Here is a 20,750-nt window from a genome sequence, read left to right as displayed (position 1 = left end):
CTGGGGATATCACTCAGTTTCTCAAATCCCGCAACTTTAAGATGGGTGGACTTCAACTCCCAGAATTCCCAGCCAGCACATCAAAGTTACAGAATTTGAGAAACACTCATCCTGGACCGTGCTGAGTTAGAGATGACTACTTTATAGAAATAAACTATAAAATTTAGAATGAGGGTGCTTTCATGTAGGTGCAATAGTTTATTTCAGCGTGCTTCCCCCCCAAAAAAAATCAGTGGAATTAAGACAGATTTAAATGAATAGAATTTTAAGTCAAAAGTAACTTAATTTTAAAAGTTGCGTCTTTCTCAAATCAAGCTGAACTCCTGATGGTTATGTGAATGTTTATTTATTTTTTATTTTTAATCCCATTTATATCCCGCCCTTCTCCGAAGACTCAGGGTGGCTTACAATCTAAGCACAAATCAATGTGCTTAGCAATATGTGCTCAATTTAATATAGTTTCGATATATTTTATTGTTTGTACTTTTGGTTTTATTGCTCATTTAAATTTGGCACTAATCAGGACTTTTGAAAGCCACATAAGCTCTCTGGTTTTAAGCTGTTTAATTTAAATCAAAGTTTGCAAGAAGGTAAAAAAAGCTAAGGATTTTAAAATTTGGGGGAATATGTATTCACCTCTTTTGGATTTTCTAACTTTTGCAAAAATAAGTTCCAGTATATAAAGAGAACCTGAACTAATAGCATTGAATTGTAGTCCTTGTCTTTGATAAATTTCATAAACCAAATCTTCCTAGGGGAATTGTTCCAGCATGGAAAAGTCATTATCTTATCCCCAGTTCAACCAATTCAGCTAATTCATTTTAAAGGGATAACTAAGACCAGCCTTGTGAGTTTCATAAACTTTGGTTCAGCTCATCAGAAGGGAAGTTCTTACTACACAGATTCTAGAACAGTGTTTGTCAAGCTTGGCAATTTTCAAATATGTGGACTTCAACTCCCAGAATTCCCCAGCCAGCAAGCTTCAAAATTGCCAAGCTTGAGAAACAATGTTTAGAGGGATGTAATGTTCTGGTTAAAATAAATTTTTGAGGACTCCAAAAAGAAAAAAAGCAATTGATGTCTATCAGTTTGGAAAATGCTATAAAACTCTGAATTCTGGAGCTCCTCGGATGATGTCAAAGTCTTGAAATGAGGAAGATTTAGAACAATGTGAATCTTCCCAAGAAACGTTTATTAAAAATCACTCCCCAAGCACAATATACAATCATACAGAAACCCAGACAACAACATCCAGAGATCTGCTGGTTCCTCCTATCTTGGATAAGTCAGGCCTCATGACTTACCATTAAAATAATAATAATAAACTGGATAAAAATGAAGGAATGAGACAGCAGTCAAATGAAGGCCATGCTCACTGAGAAGAACATTGATCCTTGTCAAGTTCGCCACCTAGGTGTTCTTCTAGACCAGGGGTCTTCAAACTTAGCCCTTTTATGACTTGTGGACTTCCAACTCCCAGAATTCCTCAGCCAGGCCAAGTTTGAAGACCCTTGGTCTAGACTTCTAGAGGAATGTTGTATAGATAGATGAGTTCTGTTTGGCAAAAAATAAAAACTACAATAAAAACTGCCAGTTGGCAAGCAAGGAAGTGCTATTGCCATGTCTTCTGGATGTGGAAGATGCCATTGTTGAAGAAAGTGAATTCTGCTTTGTCTTAAGAGAATTTCACAGGAGAACTTCTCAAGGACGTGTGGAAATTGAAGTGTGAGTGACTTGTGGGCTTCAACTCCCAGAATTCCTCAGCCAGGCAACAGTTGTGTTTCATCACAGATTATTTACTTGTTTCCATATGGCATAATTCGGTACCTTTGTGGTATAACATCTCTTAATGTTGTGTTGACTGGAATGTGTTTATTTTTGATCATTTTCAAAGATCATCAACGGTGGAAACAACACATTATTTATTTATTTTTAAGAGTTCTACTACAGGTAGTCCTTGATTTATGACCCTAATTGAGCCCAAAATTTATGTTGCTAACATTTGTTCATTGAGTTTGGTCCCATTTTACAGCTTTTCTTGTCACAGTTGTTAATCTGGTTGTTAAGTGAATCTGACTTCCCCATTGACATTGCAAAGGTCGCAAAAGGGGATTACATGACCCTGGGACACTGCAACCATCATAACTGTGTGCGAGTTGCCAAGTGTCCAAATTTTGATGACGTGACCAGGGGGATGCTGCAACGGTCACAAGTGTGAAAAACTTTTTCCAGTGCCGTTGTAGCTTTAATCGGTTAGTAAACGAACTGTTGTAAGTCAAGGACTACTTGTAGTTCCTAGGTGTGGGAATAGTCAAGGTACACGTCTTAACTTTTAAATGTCTAGAGACATTTGAGGGCTCATGTAGGAATGTTCTGTCTTAAAAATTTTGAGTATTGAAGGTAATTGAGAATCTCACCTCGTTATCTTGGTTTTTTTACTTGGTGATTCCTCATCTGGACCTTTTGTTCACCTTTTACTTTTAAGATAAATTTAGATTTCAGGTATCCATTAACAGTTCCACTGAGGGATTTTAAACATGACTAGCAGGCCTTCTTCACTTCTGCCTTTCAATCTGTATTGGTGTCTTCAAATGGGGACTTATGATTCTGATCCAGATCCATGGACCTCAGCCATGCTTTGTGGGAAACCTGGCATGGAAGAGCATTTTTTTTTTCTAAGGCAAGGGGCAAAAGAAGTTCTAGATCAGGGGTCTCCAAACTTGGTAACTTTGTGGATTTCAACTCCCAGAATTCCCCAGCTAGCATGGCTAGCTGAGGAATTCTGGGAATTGAAGTCCCCAAGTTTGGAGAGCCTGTTCTAGATCAAAAGTGCTCCTTGGGGAGCACCTGCGGCCGGCGTCAACTTCCCTCCGCCCAGTACGCTCCCACAGAGAGGGCCTCCTCAGGGTGCCACCGGTCAAAGAATGCCGACTGGTGGCCCCCAGAGGGAGGGCGTTCTCTGTGGGCGCACCGGATTTATGGAACCATCTTCCGGTCGAGCTCCGGATGGCGCCTGATCTCCGCTTCTTCCAGCGCGATCTTAAAACTCACCTTTTTGAACAAGCCGGCCTGACCTGATGGGATGGGGTTGGGTTTTATAAATTGGTCTTAACTTTTAATCTGTACTAATTTATTACAGGCATCGCTGTTTAATTACTTTTTAATAATTTTTAATTTTTGTATCTTGTTTTTATTATGTATTGCCCTGTTCACCGCCCTGAGTCCTTTGGGAGAAGGGCGGTATACAAAATAAATAAATAAGTAAGTAAGTAAGTAAGTAAGTAAGTAAGTAAGTAAGTAAGTAAGTAAATAAATAAATAAAAATAAAATAAATAAAATAAATAAATAAATAAAAGCATGCAGGAAGCAAAGGAGTTAATATCACCCTGATTCTTTGTTAAATCCTGATGCAGATCAACTTCTGCACCTGGATTAGAAATGATGGTTACCTTCAGAAATTGTGTCACGTCTGGTTTGGCCCCTGAAAGGACACTAAAAAAACCTCAGCAGTAAATGATGTCTTTTTGCTCTGGGGGTTGCTGCTGTGTTATCGTATTGTCCTCTTCTGTTGCTTGTTTTTTTATATGTGTTATGATTGCTGCGTTATTGCAGATGTGGGCCCAGTTCTATTTTGCTGTAGGCTACCACGAAGTCGAGTAGTGGCATGCAAATTAAAATATTATCAGGTGTGCAAATCAGCTATAATATATCTGGGCTTGTTGGGTGTACGTGCCAAGTCAGGATGTATATTATTTCCTCCCCTCTCGGTTTATGACTTTAATTACACATACTTTTATTTATTGGTTTGAATCTTCGCCCTGCCCTCTTTGGTGCCTTTTGGGCAGTCTAGAGCCTGGCCCCACCCTTGCCAAATCCAGGGGACAGGGTGTACTCTGCCTGAAGACTCCTTAGCAGAAAGTATCATTTTGGGCCAAGACGTAGGAAAAATTACTTGTAATTTTGGATAGCTACACTGGTTTTGATTCCTCAAGGCAACACAGGAATCTTCTTCCCCATATCTGTATTTTCTGAATTATTACTCCACATTATCTGCAGTTGTCTTGCTTTGAAGCAGTAACCTGGTAACCTTAGGCAATCTTATCATTGCAAGTGAGCTAGCGAAGGGAGTATGTCTTTGTTCCATTTTCAGCAGAGAAACAAGGGAGATTGCCAAGAGAAGGTACAGATAATCCTCGACTTATGACCGATCACTTAGCGATGGTTCAAAATTACAATGGATCCCCCAGAAGCTACCTAAGATCCAGTTTCAAACTTACAATGCCCCCGTCCCCCAAAGTCTCATGACTACATTTTGGGTGCTTGGCAACTGGCCCATGTTTAGAGTGGTTTCCATTGTCCTGTAGTCATGTGACTGTGGTTTATGACATTTTTGTTTGAAACCAGCATTTATTTCTGGGGTGGTTTTTTTTTTTGCAAAAACCGGCCCGTAGTGCAGAGTGAGTTTATTTAATGACCACAGCATTTGCTTAACAGCTAGCACAAGAATATGTGATAAAATTGGGTCAGTCATGTGATGGTCTGCTTTACAACCATCGTGACTTTCTACCGTAATTTACAGGCTGAATTATGGTTGTAAGTTGAGGACTACGATAAACCCGACACATTCAGAACACTCTGAGGTTACTCTTGGGGCTCCGGAAAGTGTTGATTCCCAAACTCAGAGTTCCCCAAGTGGAAAACCCTTGGCTGGGTAGGTCATTCAGATGTTGCTGTAAAACGACTTTTGATCAAAGAGTAACCAGTCTTGAGGAACTTTGGGGGTGTTAAATTTGGAAAGTGTGAGGGGGACGTTCTAACAAAACAGCTGTCTTTGCCCTTCATCAACTGGCTACCATGACTGATGTGGCTCAAAAAGTGAGGATGTACTTTAATGTCCTCTGGAACAATGTCTCAACCGTGGCAACTTGAAGATTGTGTGGACTTCAAGTCTCAGAATTCCCCAGGTGCCGCCATGCTGGCTGAGGAACTCTGGGAGTTGAAGTCCAACATCTTCAAGCTGCCACGATTGAAAAATGCTGCTCTAGAATATTCTCCCCACCCTAAATCCCATGTCTGTTTTTAAATATTTTCTGAGCAGATGAATGTACTTCTAAAGAAAGCAGTCAGTATGAGGAGCAGTCATAAGTCACTTTTTTCAGGGCTGCTCTAACTATGAACAGTCACCAAACAAATGTCCCAAAGGTGCTTTTTTTTCATGAGGCAACTGAACTTGCTTGTTTTTCTTTGAAGACGTTTCGCTTCTCATTCAAGAAGCTTCTTCAGCCCTGACTGGATGGCGGGGGAATGGAAGGATCCAGTCAGAGCTGAAGAAGCTTCTTGGATGAGAAGCGAAAAGTCTTCAAAGAAAAACAAGGAAGTCCAGTTGCCTCATGAGAAAAGCACCTTTGGGACAACTATGGCCTGGATCAGAGGTCTTCAAACTCGGCCCTTTTATGACTCATGGACTTCAACTCCCAGAATTTCTCAGCCAGGCATGCTGGCTCAGGCATTCTGGGAGTTGAAGTCCATGAGTCATAAAAGGGCCGAGTTTGAAGACCCCTGGCCTGGATGATTGAGAATCTCCATATAGACATTCACCAAACAAATGGTTATAAATTGAGGATTATTTGTACCCTTGTCTGTTCCCAAGCTCTGATTATTCGAGGTGAAGGAAACAGACTCAGTAGACCAATGATGTGACTCGCAATGCGGCAAAGCCTTGAGTTGCTTTGCTTAATTTCTCGCTTTACCTGCTATAGCGCTAAATGAAAACTCATTTGTCTGAAATTTCAATGACAAATGAGGATGGGTTTTACCCTGGTGGTAGAAACAAAGAAAGGTCTTTTAGAAACCTCATGGGATCCTTTTCCCTAGTTGAAGCACTCCTCCCACTTTTATTTCCGGTAAAACTGGTTTTATACAGGTAGTCCTCGTCTTACGACCAACATTTCTGTTGCTAAGTTGTTAAGTGCTTTTTGCCCCATTTTACGACCTTTCTTGCCACAGCTGTTAAGTGAATCACTGCAGTGGTTAAGTTGGTAAGTTGTGAAGTGAATCTGGCTTTCCCCATTGACTTTGCTTTTCAGAAAGTCACTAGAGATCACATGATCCCTGGGACACTGCAACCGTCATAAATATGAGTCGGTTACTAAGCATCTGAATTTTGATTATGTGACCGTGGGAATGTGCAACAGTTGAAAGTGTCAAAAACAGTCGTAAGTCACCTTTTGCAGTGCCATTGTCACTTTGAATGGTCACTTAATGAACTGTTACAAGTCGAGGACTACCTGTATTGCATCAAGAAATACCACATTCTTTAGATTGTGGACATTTGAGCAGCAGATTTCTAGAATCTTAAGGGTATTTTTAGTATTCTCTTATTTGAAGTATGTTAAACAAGTTGGAGTTTTTTTTAAAAAAAAACTCTATAGAAGTAAAGAAAATAGCTGTGGATATATTGCCAAGTTATATTTCTAGTATTTTGTGACACCGCAATATCTATATACTAGGGGTCTCCAACTTGTGGACTTCAGTTTCCAGAATTCCTGGAAGTTGAAGTCCACAAGTCTTAAAACTGCCACAGTTGACAAACACTGCTACGTAGCACTAAAACGCTCATTCTTAATTGGGCAAAACAGGACAAAAGTTTTTAAACCAGGATGCTTCAAGTGGGCCGACTTACAGAATGTGTCCAAAATCTGGGACCAGTGACTCCCGTGGAATTGAAATTTGGCCAACGGTATAAAGCATTTTGTGACATAATGCAAAATGTCGCAAAACATTTCCTGTGGTCGGTTCCTAATACTTGTTGTGCTATACCAGTGATGGCGAACCTTTTAGAGACCCAGTACCCAAACTGCAACCCCAAACCCACTTATGTATCGTCGGGTGCCGGGCGGGTGTGACCCACTGAGTGGGCGTGGCTGCAGTGGTAATGGCAGACTGGGTGGGACTAAAAAGTTCAATCAATCAATTCCAACTTTGTGAGATCTTTCCCCCCCCCCCCCGCAAGAAGTTGAAATTGATTGATTGAACCTTTTTTTTTTTTGCACATGGCAGAGGAGGCCCAAAGTGAAAAGGTTTTATAAAACCCAGTCGAAGGCCTAGGACTGGGGCAATGGTGCGCGTGCCCACAGAGAGGGCTCTGCGTGCCACCTGTGGCACGCATGCCATAGGTTCGCCACCACAGTGCTGTACAATTCACCATGGGCTGTTTTCAAGGCAGACACATGTATGAACGTCTCCCTGAATTTTTAAGAAGCTCTACTATTGTTGAAAGCACTGGGGGATCTAGTAAGGAAATATTTCTAAAACAATGACCCAGCACGTCACAGTATTTAATAATAGCAGCATTGCAAACAAAATTTACTCCTGTTTCCCCCCCCCCCTTTCTCCTGTGGGATGTGCTTGGCTTCGTCCCAACTTGGCAATGGACTTGATGTTCTTCTCTGGAGTTCAAGCATTGTGTTTCAGTCCTCGGTCATCCATTTTTTCCACCTTTCTCTTGCACAAGGCGGATGGTCTGCATTTTTGTTGCAGGCTTGAATGTCCCTCCCTTAAAACACTTGTTTAAAAGATACACCAGAGACAAGCAACTCGTGCTTTACAAAAAGTTGAAAAACAACTTCAGCAGGAGGGTGGAGTAAGGGGATTGTTGTTGCTCAAACTGCTTTTGACTTACTTCATAATTAATCTGTCTTTAGAATTCAGCCCAAGTGGCTGAGTGACTCAACCAACTAAGCCTGTTAAACAAAAACTCTTTTGCTGTTATGGAACAGGTTTTTGAATCGACCAGAGTTGGCTTTATTCAAGATATTCTCTGCAGCTATAAGTCATGGTTTACAAACCACAGCACAAGTCCAAAATCAAACAAACTGCATCTGTGCATTTGGGTAGATACGCTGTTATTATCTATTCACAATAATGTGGAGTCACAGCTGCCAGTTTTTTTTAGCTGGTGCTGGCCTTCGTACGCATCGAGTTCTTCCCAAGAACCGAGGATGGTGTAATGCATGTGTGAATCCAAGCACTCATGCCTTTTCAATTGATAGATGGAAATTTTGTCAATGTGCAGATTTTCTAAATGCCGGCCAAGATTTTGCCATTATTATTAAAATTTGTCTTAACATTTCACTCCTTTCTCATTGGCATGAAGCTCAGGGTGAAGTTGCTGCTAAATTTTGGTGGCAATCCATAGTATACATTCTTGAACACATGAAGGCTGGAATTCTGCAAACTATGACAAATGAAAAACAATGGAAGATGCCATGCTTTTAAAATGCATGGGTGAACTTTAGGTGAAGTCAAAACTCTGATGCTATTTTGACATCGGTCTTTAAATTGCACCTGTCAATTTGTTCATGTGTCTTTGGGACTTTTATGGGAGTACCCAGCTGGCCACTTTGTAGTGCACAAAATTTGTTTTATTTATTCAAACATTCTATTAAACAATTTACATACCCTTTCTTTCTTTCTTTCTTTCTTTCTTTCTTTCTTTCTTTCTTTCTTTCTTTCTCTCTCTCTCTCTCTCTCCCTCCCTCCCCCTCGCCTATCTCCTTCCTCTTTTCTCTTTTCTTTTCTTTTTTCTTTTCTTTCTCTTTTCTTTTCTTTTCTTTTCTTTTCTTTCTTTTCTTTTCTTTTCTTTTCTTTTCTTTTCTTTTCTTTTCTTTTCTTTTCTTTTCTTTTCTTTTTTCTTTTCTTTTCTTGACTAAAGCTCCTAGAACACTACACAAGATTGGGAGTACCCCCATCCTCAAGAATATTCATTTTGATCTAGTCCAGAATGCAGGCACGTGGGGAGAAATGTATCATTATCGCTTATTATCTGATCCCTTCAATTGGAGATGGAAACTGGAAAGTCATGGCATGCCTGTGTCATGCATATTTATTACAATAACATTCTTAAATCACTCATTTCACTGGCAGGAGTACTATGTCCATAATTTTAAGTTGTGAAATAGGCCTGTCGTAGCTGTTTTGCTGCCTGAGATCAAAATTCACTTGTCTGCTAAAACCCTTCACATCTTGTTTTATTTCAGATGCCCTTCCGTTGCTAGACTAATAAATACTTTTTTGCAAAATGAATTCTAGAGACTTAACAAGTATAACTTTAAAACCACTCAAAGTAAGAAACGTGACACCCTGTGAACAGAAATATAGATTCTTTTGTACTCTGCATTCTTGCCCAAAATACAGAGGTGATACAGAGGTGTGCTTTGATTTGCATAAAACAATTTGCAACATCTCTTGCACAAGATCAGCAAATGGGTATGTGTTGTGATTCAGGGTCAGCCTGTGGGTTCGGCAGTTGGGTCGGACGATTCAGAGGAGGAGGAGGGAGGGTGTTGGAGAGCTTGCTGATGAGAGCCTGGCAGCGTGGATGAAGATGACCCACAGCTGGCCCTGTTCAAGGACGCCCAACGCAGGAGGCAGTCAATCAGGAGTAAACAGAGGAAGGCAATGGGGCACCTTGGAAGGAGGCAGAGAGAAGCCACGCCCTGAACTGTTTAAAAGGGGAATGCGTGGGAGGGCTGGTTTGCTGAAGGCAACCCCGTTTGAATAGCTCCTGTTTCATGGTTGGTGTCTTGTTTTTGCTCTGTTTGCTTTTGTGTCCATAAATTTGGCAGGCTTAGTTCCAGCCTCTTGCCTTCTTGTAAAAGGGGTTGTCCCTGCTTTTTCTGCAGGGCCGGTAGCAGGCTGGTACAGGACAGTATGGTGAGGCACACTCTTTTTCACAAGGCCTCAAATATTGTTGGAAACAGGAACAGATTAATTCAGCAGACATTTCCCAAGGTGGAAAAGCTTACAAGTAGCCCTCAACTTATGGCCACAAATGGAAGCAGAATTTCTATTGTTAAGCAAGGTGGCTGTGAAGGGAATCCACGCAATTTTACAATCTTTTTTTGCCACGGTTGTTAAGCTAATCACTGCAGTGGCTAACTGAATCTGGCTTCCCTCACTGACTTTGCTTGCCAGAAGACTTCTGGAAGGGTTGTAAATGGTGATCATGTGGCACACACACACACACGGTAATCCTCGTAAATGCTTGCTGGTTGCTAAAGGCTCGGATTTTGATCATGTGACTGTTGAGATGTTGTGACAGTTCTAAGTTAGTAAGTCTGCGACGGTTCTAAGTTGTGAAATGAATCTGGCTTCCCCAATTGACTTTGCTTTTCGGAAGGCCGCAAAAGGAGATCATGTGACACACACACACACACACACACACACACACACACACCCAGGACACTGCAAGCGTCATAAATATGAGTCGGTTACTAGGCATCTGAATTCTGATTATGTGACCATGGAGATGCGCGACAGTCATGTCAGAAACAGTCATGGCTCACTTTCTTCTGTGCCGTTGTCACTTTCAATGGTCACTAAATGAGCTGCTGTAAGTCGAGGACTACCTGAATTGTGTCAAGAAATTCCCCAATCTTTTGATTGTGGACATTTGAGCAGCAGATTTCTAGGCCCTTAAGGGTATTCTTAATATTCTCTTATTTGAAGTGTCTTAAACAAGTTGGAGTTTTCAAAAAAACCCCACTCCTATACAAGCAAAACAGCAGTGAATATAATTGCCAAGTTGCAAGCCACTTTTTCCAGTGTCGTAACTTCAAATGGTCACTAGTTGTAAGTTGAGGACAAAATTATTTCACTAGCAAGGCTTTTGACTTATCCGCTTAGAAGAAGTGTGATGGACCTGGCATTGTGAACCGGCGTAGTTACTTCTGAACAATAAGCCATCTACCAAGGAATTCTGGTTTAGCGTTCCTGCAAAAACCAGGAATGTTTTCCACTAGCTTTTGTGCAGCTGTTTGTAGAAGAACGTTATTATAAACATTTTTTGGCTCTTGACGTTTCTCAGGAACCAACTTTGGATGACATTTGATTAAACAACTAAAAGCATAGTTCATGAGAAAGCAGTAGAGTCAGCCTCTTAAATTTGTTGGGATTAAGCCATGTTTATTGGCAGATCGCAAATCTGCATCTCCCCAAACGACTTTAAGTACTTGAAGCAATTCCCAGTTCTGTGCTGAGTGCCTTTCCTGTATATAAAAAGGCACAACAATGTATGTGCTTTAATTTTGAGAATTCCTAAAGGGACTTGCAGGGAATTTTCTTCTAGTTTGACGTTCATTTTAGTTAGCTTTTATCAAACGACACGAGAGGCATTCAGTGTCTGGGTTTTAATAAATCCCAGGTGTGCAATGCAATGAAAATCAGAAATTCTAGCTGTATTGAACTTGACAAAGTCAGAGTACCATGCAATGGATTGCATTTGGCTGCACGGATCTTAAGTGGAAACATCTGTGTGGTTAACTCTGAAAATTAGCTCCTTTGCCCCTTTATGTATAAATTTGTACGCATGTAATAGGAACAGTGCAAATGTGGAGTTGCTCTATTACAACCTTTAAACAACTTTTTATTTGCTTGGTTGGCCATGCAAGAGCTCTGCAACACACTTGCAAGGTAACACAATAAAGCTTGCAATGTAACACAAGAAAGAAGTTTGCACTTCAGATCTTGCACTAACCAGAATGTAGGTAGGTAGTCTTCAACTTATGGGTGTAATGGAGTCTGCTCATGAAGGTTGTAAATCATGATGGTTGTAAATCGGGTCACCCACGTGACTGAGCCAATGTTACAACTTTTTCTGCAGCAGTTGTTGAGCAACCACCCGGGCCATTAATGAACCCATGGTTCATTATGGGCCAGTTTTGCTGAATATTGTAAGTAAATGCTGGTTTTTTCGGCAAAACCATTGTAAAATGCAGTCACACGACTGTGGGATGCTACAAACCACCGTAAATGTAGCTCAGCTGTTGAATGCCTGAAGTGCGGTCATTAAGTGAGATATCACGTGACTGCGATGATGTCACTTACACTGTGCTTGTTAAACGAATTGCCCAGGGTCGTTAAGTGATCGTGTCCTGCGCTATTGATGCTGGCTTCTCCAATGACTTTGCTTGTTGGAAGCTGGCTGTGAAGCACACAAGTGGCAATCTCACGACTGGAGGGACACTGCAACAGTCATAACATAGAGGACTGGTTATAACATTACTTTTCCAGTGCTGTTGCAAATTTTAATGGTTGCTAATTGGGGGAGTTCTTGCCTCCCTCAAGCTAAAATAAAGGACAAAAACGGCTGAAATTATATTGATGTTATGAATTTGAAGGATATCATTCATTATTATTGATTATAATTATTGTCAAACCAGGATGAGTAGAGGATGCTGTTTTGAGACTTGTTTCTAGACCTTTTCCATCACTGAGTGCAGTGTTTCTCAACCTAAGCAACTTGGAAGGTGTATGGACTTCAAATCCCAGAATTCCCCAGCCAGAATGCAGGTAGAAGTTAGGGAGTTACTAATTAAAGTCTGAAGGGACGCGGTGGCTCAGTGGGTTAGGACGCTGAGCTTGTCGGTCAGATAGTCGGCAGTTTGGCGGGTCGAATCCCAAGTGCCACGTAACAGAGTGAGCACCTGTTACTCGTCCCAGCTTCTGCCAACCTGGCAATTCGAAAGCACGTAAAAGTGCAAGTAGAAAAATAGGGACCACTCCGGTGGGAAGGTAACAGCGTTCCGTGCGCCTTTGGCGTCCAGTCATGCCGGCCACATGACCACGGAGACGTCCTCGGACAAGCGCTGGCTCTTCGGCTTTGAAACGGAGATGAGCACCGGCCCCTAGAGTTGGAAACAACTAGCACGCATGTGCGGGGGAACCTTTACCTTTACCTTAATTAAAGTCTCATCCAATTACCGTAAGTAGAATTCAGAATGCTCAGTAGCACCAAAAACTGGCTTGTTCAAATAGCTGAAACGTTTGGCTCGGGTCTTGATATTTTTCCCATTTTTATGAAAAGTTACCACTTTTAAACCACATGACTCTTCTGGATAATATTTGTATAGTTTTTAATCACTTCCTTTACTGATTCCTGGCAAATAATTGTACGTTATGGTCCAGAATGCTAGACTGCAGGCTTAGTCTGCAGATCTAATGCAAATTTAAATCACTTTGAGATAACTAATACCTTTCCATCCCCCACATAAAGAGTTAGGGAGATTCTGCTTTGTGTGCTGCTGATTTGGATTCTCTTACAGACAGTACCAAAAGTGGATTTATTCTGAGAGTTACAGGAATAATAATAATAATAATAACAACAACAACAATAATAATAAAGTTGGAAGGGATCTTGGAGGTCATCTAGTCCAACCCCCTACTCAGGCAGGAAACCCTATACCATTTCAGACAAATGGCTGTCCAGTCTCTTCTTAAAAACTTCCAGTGTTGGAGCATTCACCACCTCTGGAGGCAGGTTGTTCCACTGGTTAGTTGTTCTAACTGTCAGGAAGTTTCTCCTTAGTTCTAGGTTGCTTCTCTCCTTGATTAGTTTCCTTGACCTCAAATAAAAGCCACTGCAGTAAAGCACTACTAGAACTAATTTAAATTTGTATTTTGTACATGCAGCAGCAACTGAAAAATATGTTTTTAATAACTGAGTTAACAGCAATACCTTTTACTGCAAGGCATAAGATAAATGCAAAATGTCTTAATTCATAAATGTCTTAATTCATAAAATATAGAATAAGAAATTCTCAAGGAAGAAAAACCTACAGTACATCAAAATTGCTATCGTTTTCTCAGTGTTGTACTTGTTATTTCTAGAGAGCTTAATTTAAACAATAATTAGAAGTTAGTCCTGAAGCAGAAAAACCATCTTTGGTAAGATAGCATTGAATGGCTACCCGTGTTTCTCCAAAAATAAGACAGGATCTTATATTAATTTTTGCTGCAAAAGACGCATTAGAGCTTATTTTCCGGTTAGGTCTTATATTTAGAGAAATACAGTACTAAATGTGTCTGTCTGGCGGATGATCTTAAATCTTCTGAGAAGCAAAGTCAAGGGGGAAGCCCGATTCCTGCAGTGATTCATTTAACGGTGGCAAGAAAAGTTGTAAGATGGGTCAACATTGACTTAACAACTGCCTCACTTTCCCGCAAAAAATTGGGGTTCAGTTCTGGCTATGGGCCAAGGACTACCTGTAATCTCACCCTGTTTTCCCCCTGAGATTTGAAGATAGTGCAGTGCGATAAGAGATCAAAGTGAAATTTGTAGTTATTACATCGTGAGAAACTTCTTTCTCCTACCGGCTGAGATTAATAGTAGTGAGATCACACTCAAGATTACGATGTCAGATTTCAACAGCGGGACTTTTAAATTCCTTCCAGCTGTATCCTGCCCTCTGTGAATTAGTGGCGTAGAAAATCCCCCTCCCGCCCACCCACCATTGGCTCCCTTTATCCCCACCGTGCCCAGGAAAACGTTCAAAAGAAGGGATCTATGGCAGTGGCCTTTACCAGTACTGGGAAAAGTTTCAGTCATTCCTACTCTCTTAAAAAATTTCAACACAAATTGTGAGAGCCCTGTTAATTAGTGTGTAAAGCAGGGGTCCCCAAGCTCTTCCGCTCATTAACCCCTCCCCCATAAAGTTTCAGATTGTTCATTGACGGCCCCCAAACATTTATTATATGAAAGTAAATTAAGACGTATTATTTTAACAAATAGTACTACAAATAGCAATAATAATATAAGAACAATCTGGTGGAGAGCCAGTTTGGTGTAAAGGGCTGACTTAGAAACCAGGAGAGTGAGTTATAGTTCAGCCTTAGGCAAGAACATTGGATGAGTTTAAGCCCATCACTCTCTCTCTCAGCCCAATCCACCTCACAGGGTTGTTGTTATTGGGGAAAATAGAGTATTCAGTATGTTTGTTGCCTTATTGATAAGTGATAAAGGCGGCATTCCCATGTATATGCCAGTTGCCAAACATACAAATTTTGACCACATGACCACGGGAATGCTGCCTTTATCGTTTATATCTATCTATCTATCTATCTATCTATCTATCTATCTATCTATCTATCTATCTATCTATCTAAATATAAATATGGCACTTGCAGTGTTCTGGGTCATGTGACCACCTTTTGCAGCCTTCTGACAAGCAAAGTCAATGGGGAAGCCAGATTCACTTAACAACCACGTTACTAAGTTAACAACTGCAACAATCCGCTTAACAACCATAACCATGGCAAGAAAGATTGTAAAATGGGACAAAACTCACTTAACAGCCATCTCGCTTAGTAACAGAAATGTTGGGCTCAATTGTGGTCGTAGGTCGAGGACTATCTGTAAATAAAAATTAAAAAAAAAACCAGTCACACTGTCCCCTGGGAAGTCCAATACGGAGTGCTTTGGGAAGTCCTGATGGAAAGAGAAAGGCTGTACCAGTTAAATTTCTGGCTTGAGGCACCAAGGTATCTTAATGGGAAAGGACTTTTTCCCACAGCTTCTGGTTCATTGCAAGAGACTTTAGGCAGAGCAGGAAATAAAGAGCCTGGGAGCTCTTGGTTTTATTAAAAAGGCAGCTGCTTTTGTGAGTTGTGTGTATCAGAAAAGAGACTCCTGGGCTCCTGTGGTTTTGATTTTTTTTTTTTTACACCACAGACCAGCCCTTCTCCTCACACAAGGTGAGCAAAAGGTGGAGGAAGCTCCATCATTGTTTGGGCTTCCAGCCTGCTTGTATTTGCACCAAGAACTAGTCAAGTGAGTTGCGCAGATTTGCTCCTACGGCCCCTCCCTGCTGGTGCAAACTGGCTTGGTTACAAATCGAATGCGTTTGTCCCATTTCTCTACATCTCTTCCCCAACCCCCACTTCACTTCACTTCCAGCAAGTTACCTTGCCAGATGTGGGGCTGCCCCAGCTCCGGTTGGGCGGCTTCCGCACCCACTACATTTACTAACGGGATGCCTGAGCGCGACAGATCAAGTTGCGCCCCCGTGGCCAGACGATTCTTATGCAGCGGGAGAGAGTGGGGAGTTTTTGCTAAGGGGAGAGGTGGGGGGGAATGTTTGTGAGTTATTTCCTCTCTTTTGGCTGCATGCCAGCTTTGGGGGAGGTTCCCCCTTGGAGTGGGGTGCATGGAGGCCCCGGGCTGTTATTCAAAGCAAAGACGGACCCTGGATTGAAAACATGGAGGAGGGAGGGCAAAATTTCTCTCCCGGGTGGGGTGAAGGTTAGAGAGCCAAACTGGATGATCCTCACTCTTACTTCCGTGGGTGTGTGTGTGTGTGTCTCTGCTTCTGCCCTTCTCCCTTTCCACTCTCTGTCCCCCTCTCCTTCTGGCCAACATGGCCAGAACATGGCCAACACCCACACAAAACTGCTCGCACACACATCCCTTGGCAGGCTGACTTCCTGCCAAAAACTGCTACCCCTTTTCCGGGCCTGCCACTACCATAGCAACGACCTCCTTGCAACCCGGCCTCTTGCCAAGCGACAGAGAGGCACCCAGAGGGAAGGGAGGGGGAGTGGGTGTGCATGCTTGCACCCTCCCCATCTCCCTTCCCCCCCCCCATGAAAGCTCGCACACAAGCCTAGGTTTGCACAAGCGGTCCCGTTTAACCCTTCCTCTCCTGATGCCGGCAGGGCTGAGCATCCGGAGTTCGCAAGAGGAAGAGCCGGTGGACCCACAGCTGATGCGCCTGGATAACATGCTCTTGGCCGAGGGGGTGGCAGGACCGGAAAAAGGGGGTGGTTCTGCAGCGGCGGCAGCAGCGGCGGCGGCAGCAGGAGGGGTGTCCCCCGACAACTCCATCGAGCACTCGGATTACCGCAATAAGCTTTCTCAGATCCGCCAGATCTACCACTCGGAGCTGGAAAAGTACGAGCAGGTAAGAAGACCTGAGGACAGGCACGTGTGTGTGTGTGTGTATATGTGTATGTTTGTGTGCGTGCACGTGCATATTTGAAGGGATTTGCTCTTGATTTTTGCTCTCTGCCAAATTCTTTGGCTTGCACACGTTTAGGGCAGTAAACCGTTTTGATCTTGCCGTTCCCCTTGTATATTTATTTATTTTTAAATTATATGGAGATAGTCATATATGATGCCATTTTGGGGACAAGTGGAGGAAATGTATAGTGCTGAGGAAGATGGAAAGGAAGGAGGGAGAGAGAGAGAGAGAAAGAAAAAGAGAAAGAAAAGAAAGAGAAAGAAAGAAAGAAAGAAAGAAAGAAAGAAAGAAAGAAAGAAAGAAAGAAAGAAAGAGACACCAAAGCAGTGATGATGGAGGCAGTGTTGGAATTAAGAATCCGTACAAAGAACAGTATTGGGGTCTGATCCCATTATTCTGGAGAAAATCTACATCCATGGTTGTTAGGAGTCAACCCTGGCTTGATGGCACATACGCTAGATATTTTATTTTATTTGTTTATTTAAACCAATGGTATAGCTACCCGTATGAAACTCTGGGCAGCTTCTAGCCAAGAATTAAAACAAAATCAATAATAAAACGACATAATGCATATACCTATTAAAACATTAAATATATTAAGTGTTCAGTGTATAAACCTATAGTGAAATATTACCAGCAACATTCAATAAGTATTAAAAGCTGGCACCAAAGTTAATTGTCCACATGCAGTTCCTCGTTCAGTCCTCTCCTCCACCTCATTGTATCCCAGGGATTGAGGGAAAAGCCAGGCCTTAAGATATTTTCAGGAGGAAGCTGGAAGGAGGCCTGCTGAACTTCAGAAGGGAGAAGGGAATTCCACAGGGCAGGGCCTGCCCTGGAAAAGGCACCTTTCCACCTCCCATACTATGCAGTGTTTAAAGGAAGGGACTAGGAGCATTCCCACCCTATCTGAGCTGGTAAGACTGGCACAGGGGTAGGCAACCTCTATTCTATTTGTTTTTTAATCATCATCTCCAACCATAAATGTATCTTAAACCAAAATCTTTTAGCTTTAGGACTGCCTTTTCCTAAGGCAGGGGTAGGCAACCTCGGCTCTTTTATGACTCATGGACTTCAACTCCCAGAATGGCTCAGGAATTCTGGAAGTTGAAGTCCATGAGTCATAAAAGAGCCGAGGTTGCCTACCCCTGCCTTAGGAAAAGGCAGTCCTAAAGCTAAAAGATTTTGGTTTAAGATACATTTATGGTTGGAGATGATGATTAAAAAACAAATAGAATTTAAACCGGAATTGTTCTTGCTAGGAATGGTAGGTCCTAACTATGATAAGGAGAGCGGTTGTTTAATATTACCTGCATTAACAGCAGCGAGAATTATCTATTCTATGCCCAATACTGGAAAAATGAAACTTTTTCCGACTGAAGATGTATTAATAAAGAAAATACTAGATTGTGCAGAAATGGATAGATTAACTTTAAAGATTAATGGGAAAGAGGACTCAGTTTACTATAGAACTTGGACTAAATTTTATCGATGGCTAGATAACCGAATTAGAGAGAAAGGAAGGTGATATGTGTTTCTGAATGCATTCTAGTAAGAAAAATATTATGGATTGAAAATTATGATTTACTGTATTTATTATTGCTATCAATCATTAACTCTAATACTCTCATTTATATCTATGTACGCAGACAATATGCTGTTTGCCAGCATTGAATGTTATCGGGGGAAACCCCAATCCCCACCCCTCGTTTTTTCCTTCCTATCCTTATAAAAAACAATAAAACCCTTTTTTAAAAAAAGGAGAAAAGGCAGTCCTGCAGATAACCTGACCCTGTGCCCTTGCAGGCCTTTAAAGGTAATAGCCAGTACCCTTTTTGTTGTTGTAAAGTTTTTATTGATTTTTTCCCATACAATTCAATAGTATTTATTCAACAATACAAATTTAATTCCTAATCCTTTATTCTTTTCTCCAGCCACTGATAAAATAATAATAATAATAATAATAAGTTGGAAGGGACCTTGGAGGTCATCTAGTCCAACCCCCTGCTAAGGCAGGAAACCCTATACCCTATAAGTCCCAAGTTTGAAAGTATTCTGTTTCTTCTTTTTCTTTCAACCTCGTAGTAAGTCTGTACATTTCTGCACGTTCCAGTGTTTTTTAAGTTATTTCTTCCTCTGGTGGTATTTCTTCATTTTTCAAATGTTGTGCGAATATGATTCTTGCCACTGTTATGACATGTAAAATCAAGTAAATGCTTTGTTTACCAATCATTTCTGGCGTTATACCTAGTTAAAAAAAAAGTTCAGATTTAAAATCTACATGCTTACCCAACATCTTTTCTAGCCAAGTACCGTATTTATCGGCGTATAACACGCACCGGCGTATAACATGTACCTCATTTTAAAAAGGAAATTTCAGGGGGAAAAAACTTAAATTTCAAATAAATAACTATGGGTCATTAACATTATATCGGCGTATAACACGCACACATCATTTGCCCCCTATTTTCAGGAAGAAAAAGTGCGTGTTATACGCCGATAAATACGGTATGTATTTTTTGTCCAGTACCTCTGCTTTAAAACATGTCCACCACACATGAGTGCCTGACTTTTTTTTACATTTCCAACATCTATCTGACATAATTTTAAACATTTTTGCTAATCTTGCTGGTGGCAAGTGACATCTGTAAACCATTTATATAGTTTTTCTTTATAACAAGTTGACATTGTCAGTTTATAATGTCTTTCCCACAGGTTTTGCCATTTTTCTAAATCTGTGTTATATCCAAAATTTCTTCCCCATCTTATCATTGTTTCTTTAACTTGTTCATTTTCCATTTTCAGATTCAATAAAAAGTTATAAATTAATAGTAATAGCCAGCACCTTGAAGGGCACCTGGGTGGAAACTGAGAGCCAGCCCAACTCATGCAGTGCAGATAGTCCTCGATTTACAACAGTTCATTTAGTGACTATTCAAAGTGACTGTTCTGTACCAGCCTGCTACCGGCCTTGCAGAAAAGGCAACCCCTTTACAGACGGCAAGAGGCTGGAATACGTCTGCCAAATTTATTACAAAAACAAACAAGACACGAACCAAGATACCAGAGCTTTGAAACACTATCTGAGTGGTTGCTTTCAGCAAACCAGCCCTCCCCAAACATTCCCTTTATAAAGAGTTCAGGGCGTGGCCTCTCTTTGCCTCCTTCCGAGAAGCCCCACAGCCTTCCTCTGTTTGCTCCTACATGACTGCCTCCTGCATCGGGCGTCCTTGAACAGGGCCAGCTGTGGGTCATCTTCATCCACACTGTCAGGCTCACACAGCTGGGTCTCCATGGTGACCAAGTGGGAGGGGCCTGCCTGAGGGCTATCATCAGCAAGATCTTCAACACCCCCCTCCTCTGAGTCATCGTCCGACCCAACTGCCGAACCCACAGGCTGACCCTGAATCACAACAGTGACAACCACAGTGGAAAAAAGTGACATGACCATTTATCATAGTTACAACCTTGGTAGGATCCCCATCATGGTGTGATCAAAATCCAGATGCTTGGCAACTGATTCATACTTCTGACCATTGCTGTGTCCCAAGGTCATGTGATCCCCTTTTGCGACGTTCTGACAAGCAAAGTTGATGGGGCAGCCAGGTACATTTAATAGCTGGGTTACTAACTTATCAACTGCAGTGATTCAGTTAACAGCTGTGGCAAGGAAGGTCGTAAACGGGGCAAAACTCACTTAACAACAGAAATTTTGGGCTCAGTTGTGGTTGTAAGTCGAGGACTACCTGTAGAGATGTTACATGGGGAAACTTAGGGAAAGCCGTCATTGCATGCCATCATCCCATTCCATCTGATCTTTTATTTATTTTGTTTATTAAATTTGTTGGCCACCCATCTTACCGCAGGGTAATTCTGGGTGGCTTGCAATGTTAAAAAGGAAAAAAAACTACGCAAAACATGCCCGAAACAGGAATAAAATGCCATAAAAATACA

The 20,750-nt window shown here is 41.5% G+C and overlaps 1 protein-coding gene and 1 long non-coding RNA gene across 3 annotated transcripts in view; one reads left to right on the top strand and one right to left on the bottom strand.

The window, feature by feature from the left end:
- PBX2 (PBX homeobox 2) overlaps positions 1-20,750 on the top strand; it is a 52,407-nt gene that overhangs the window by 5,139 nt on the left and 26,518 nt on the right. For both annotated transcript variants that reach the window (XM_083355670.1, XM_083355669.1), the window contains exon 3: positions 16,492-16,736. In XM_083355670.1, coding sequence (XP_083211796.1) covers positions 16,492-16,736 — 245 coding nt within the window. The remainder of the gene's footprint in view (positions 1-16,491; positions 16,737-20,750) is intronic.
- Positions 18,794-20,750, bottom strand: part of LOC310636146 — a 23,526-nt gene continuing 21,569 nt past the window's right edge. The window contains exon 6 of the long non-coding RNA XR_014491619.1: positions 18,794-19,043. This is a non-coding gene — a long non-coding RNA (uncharacterized lncRNA). The remainder of the gene's footprint in view (positions 19,044-20,750) is intronic.

The sequence above is a fragment of the Vipera ursinii genome (assembly GCF_947247035.1).
Source record: "Vipera ursinii genome assembly, chromosome: 2".
Taxonomy (NCBI): Eukaryota; Metazoa; Chordata; class Lepidosauria; order Squamata; family Viperidae; genus Vipera; species Vipera ursinii.
Note: the sequence above shows the minus strand (reverse complement) of the source record. Positions and strands in the feature narration are given on the sequence as shown.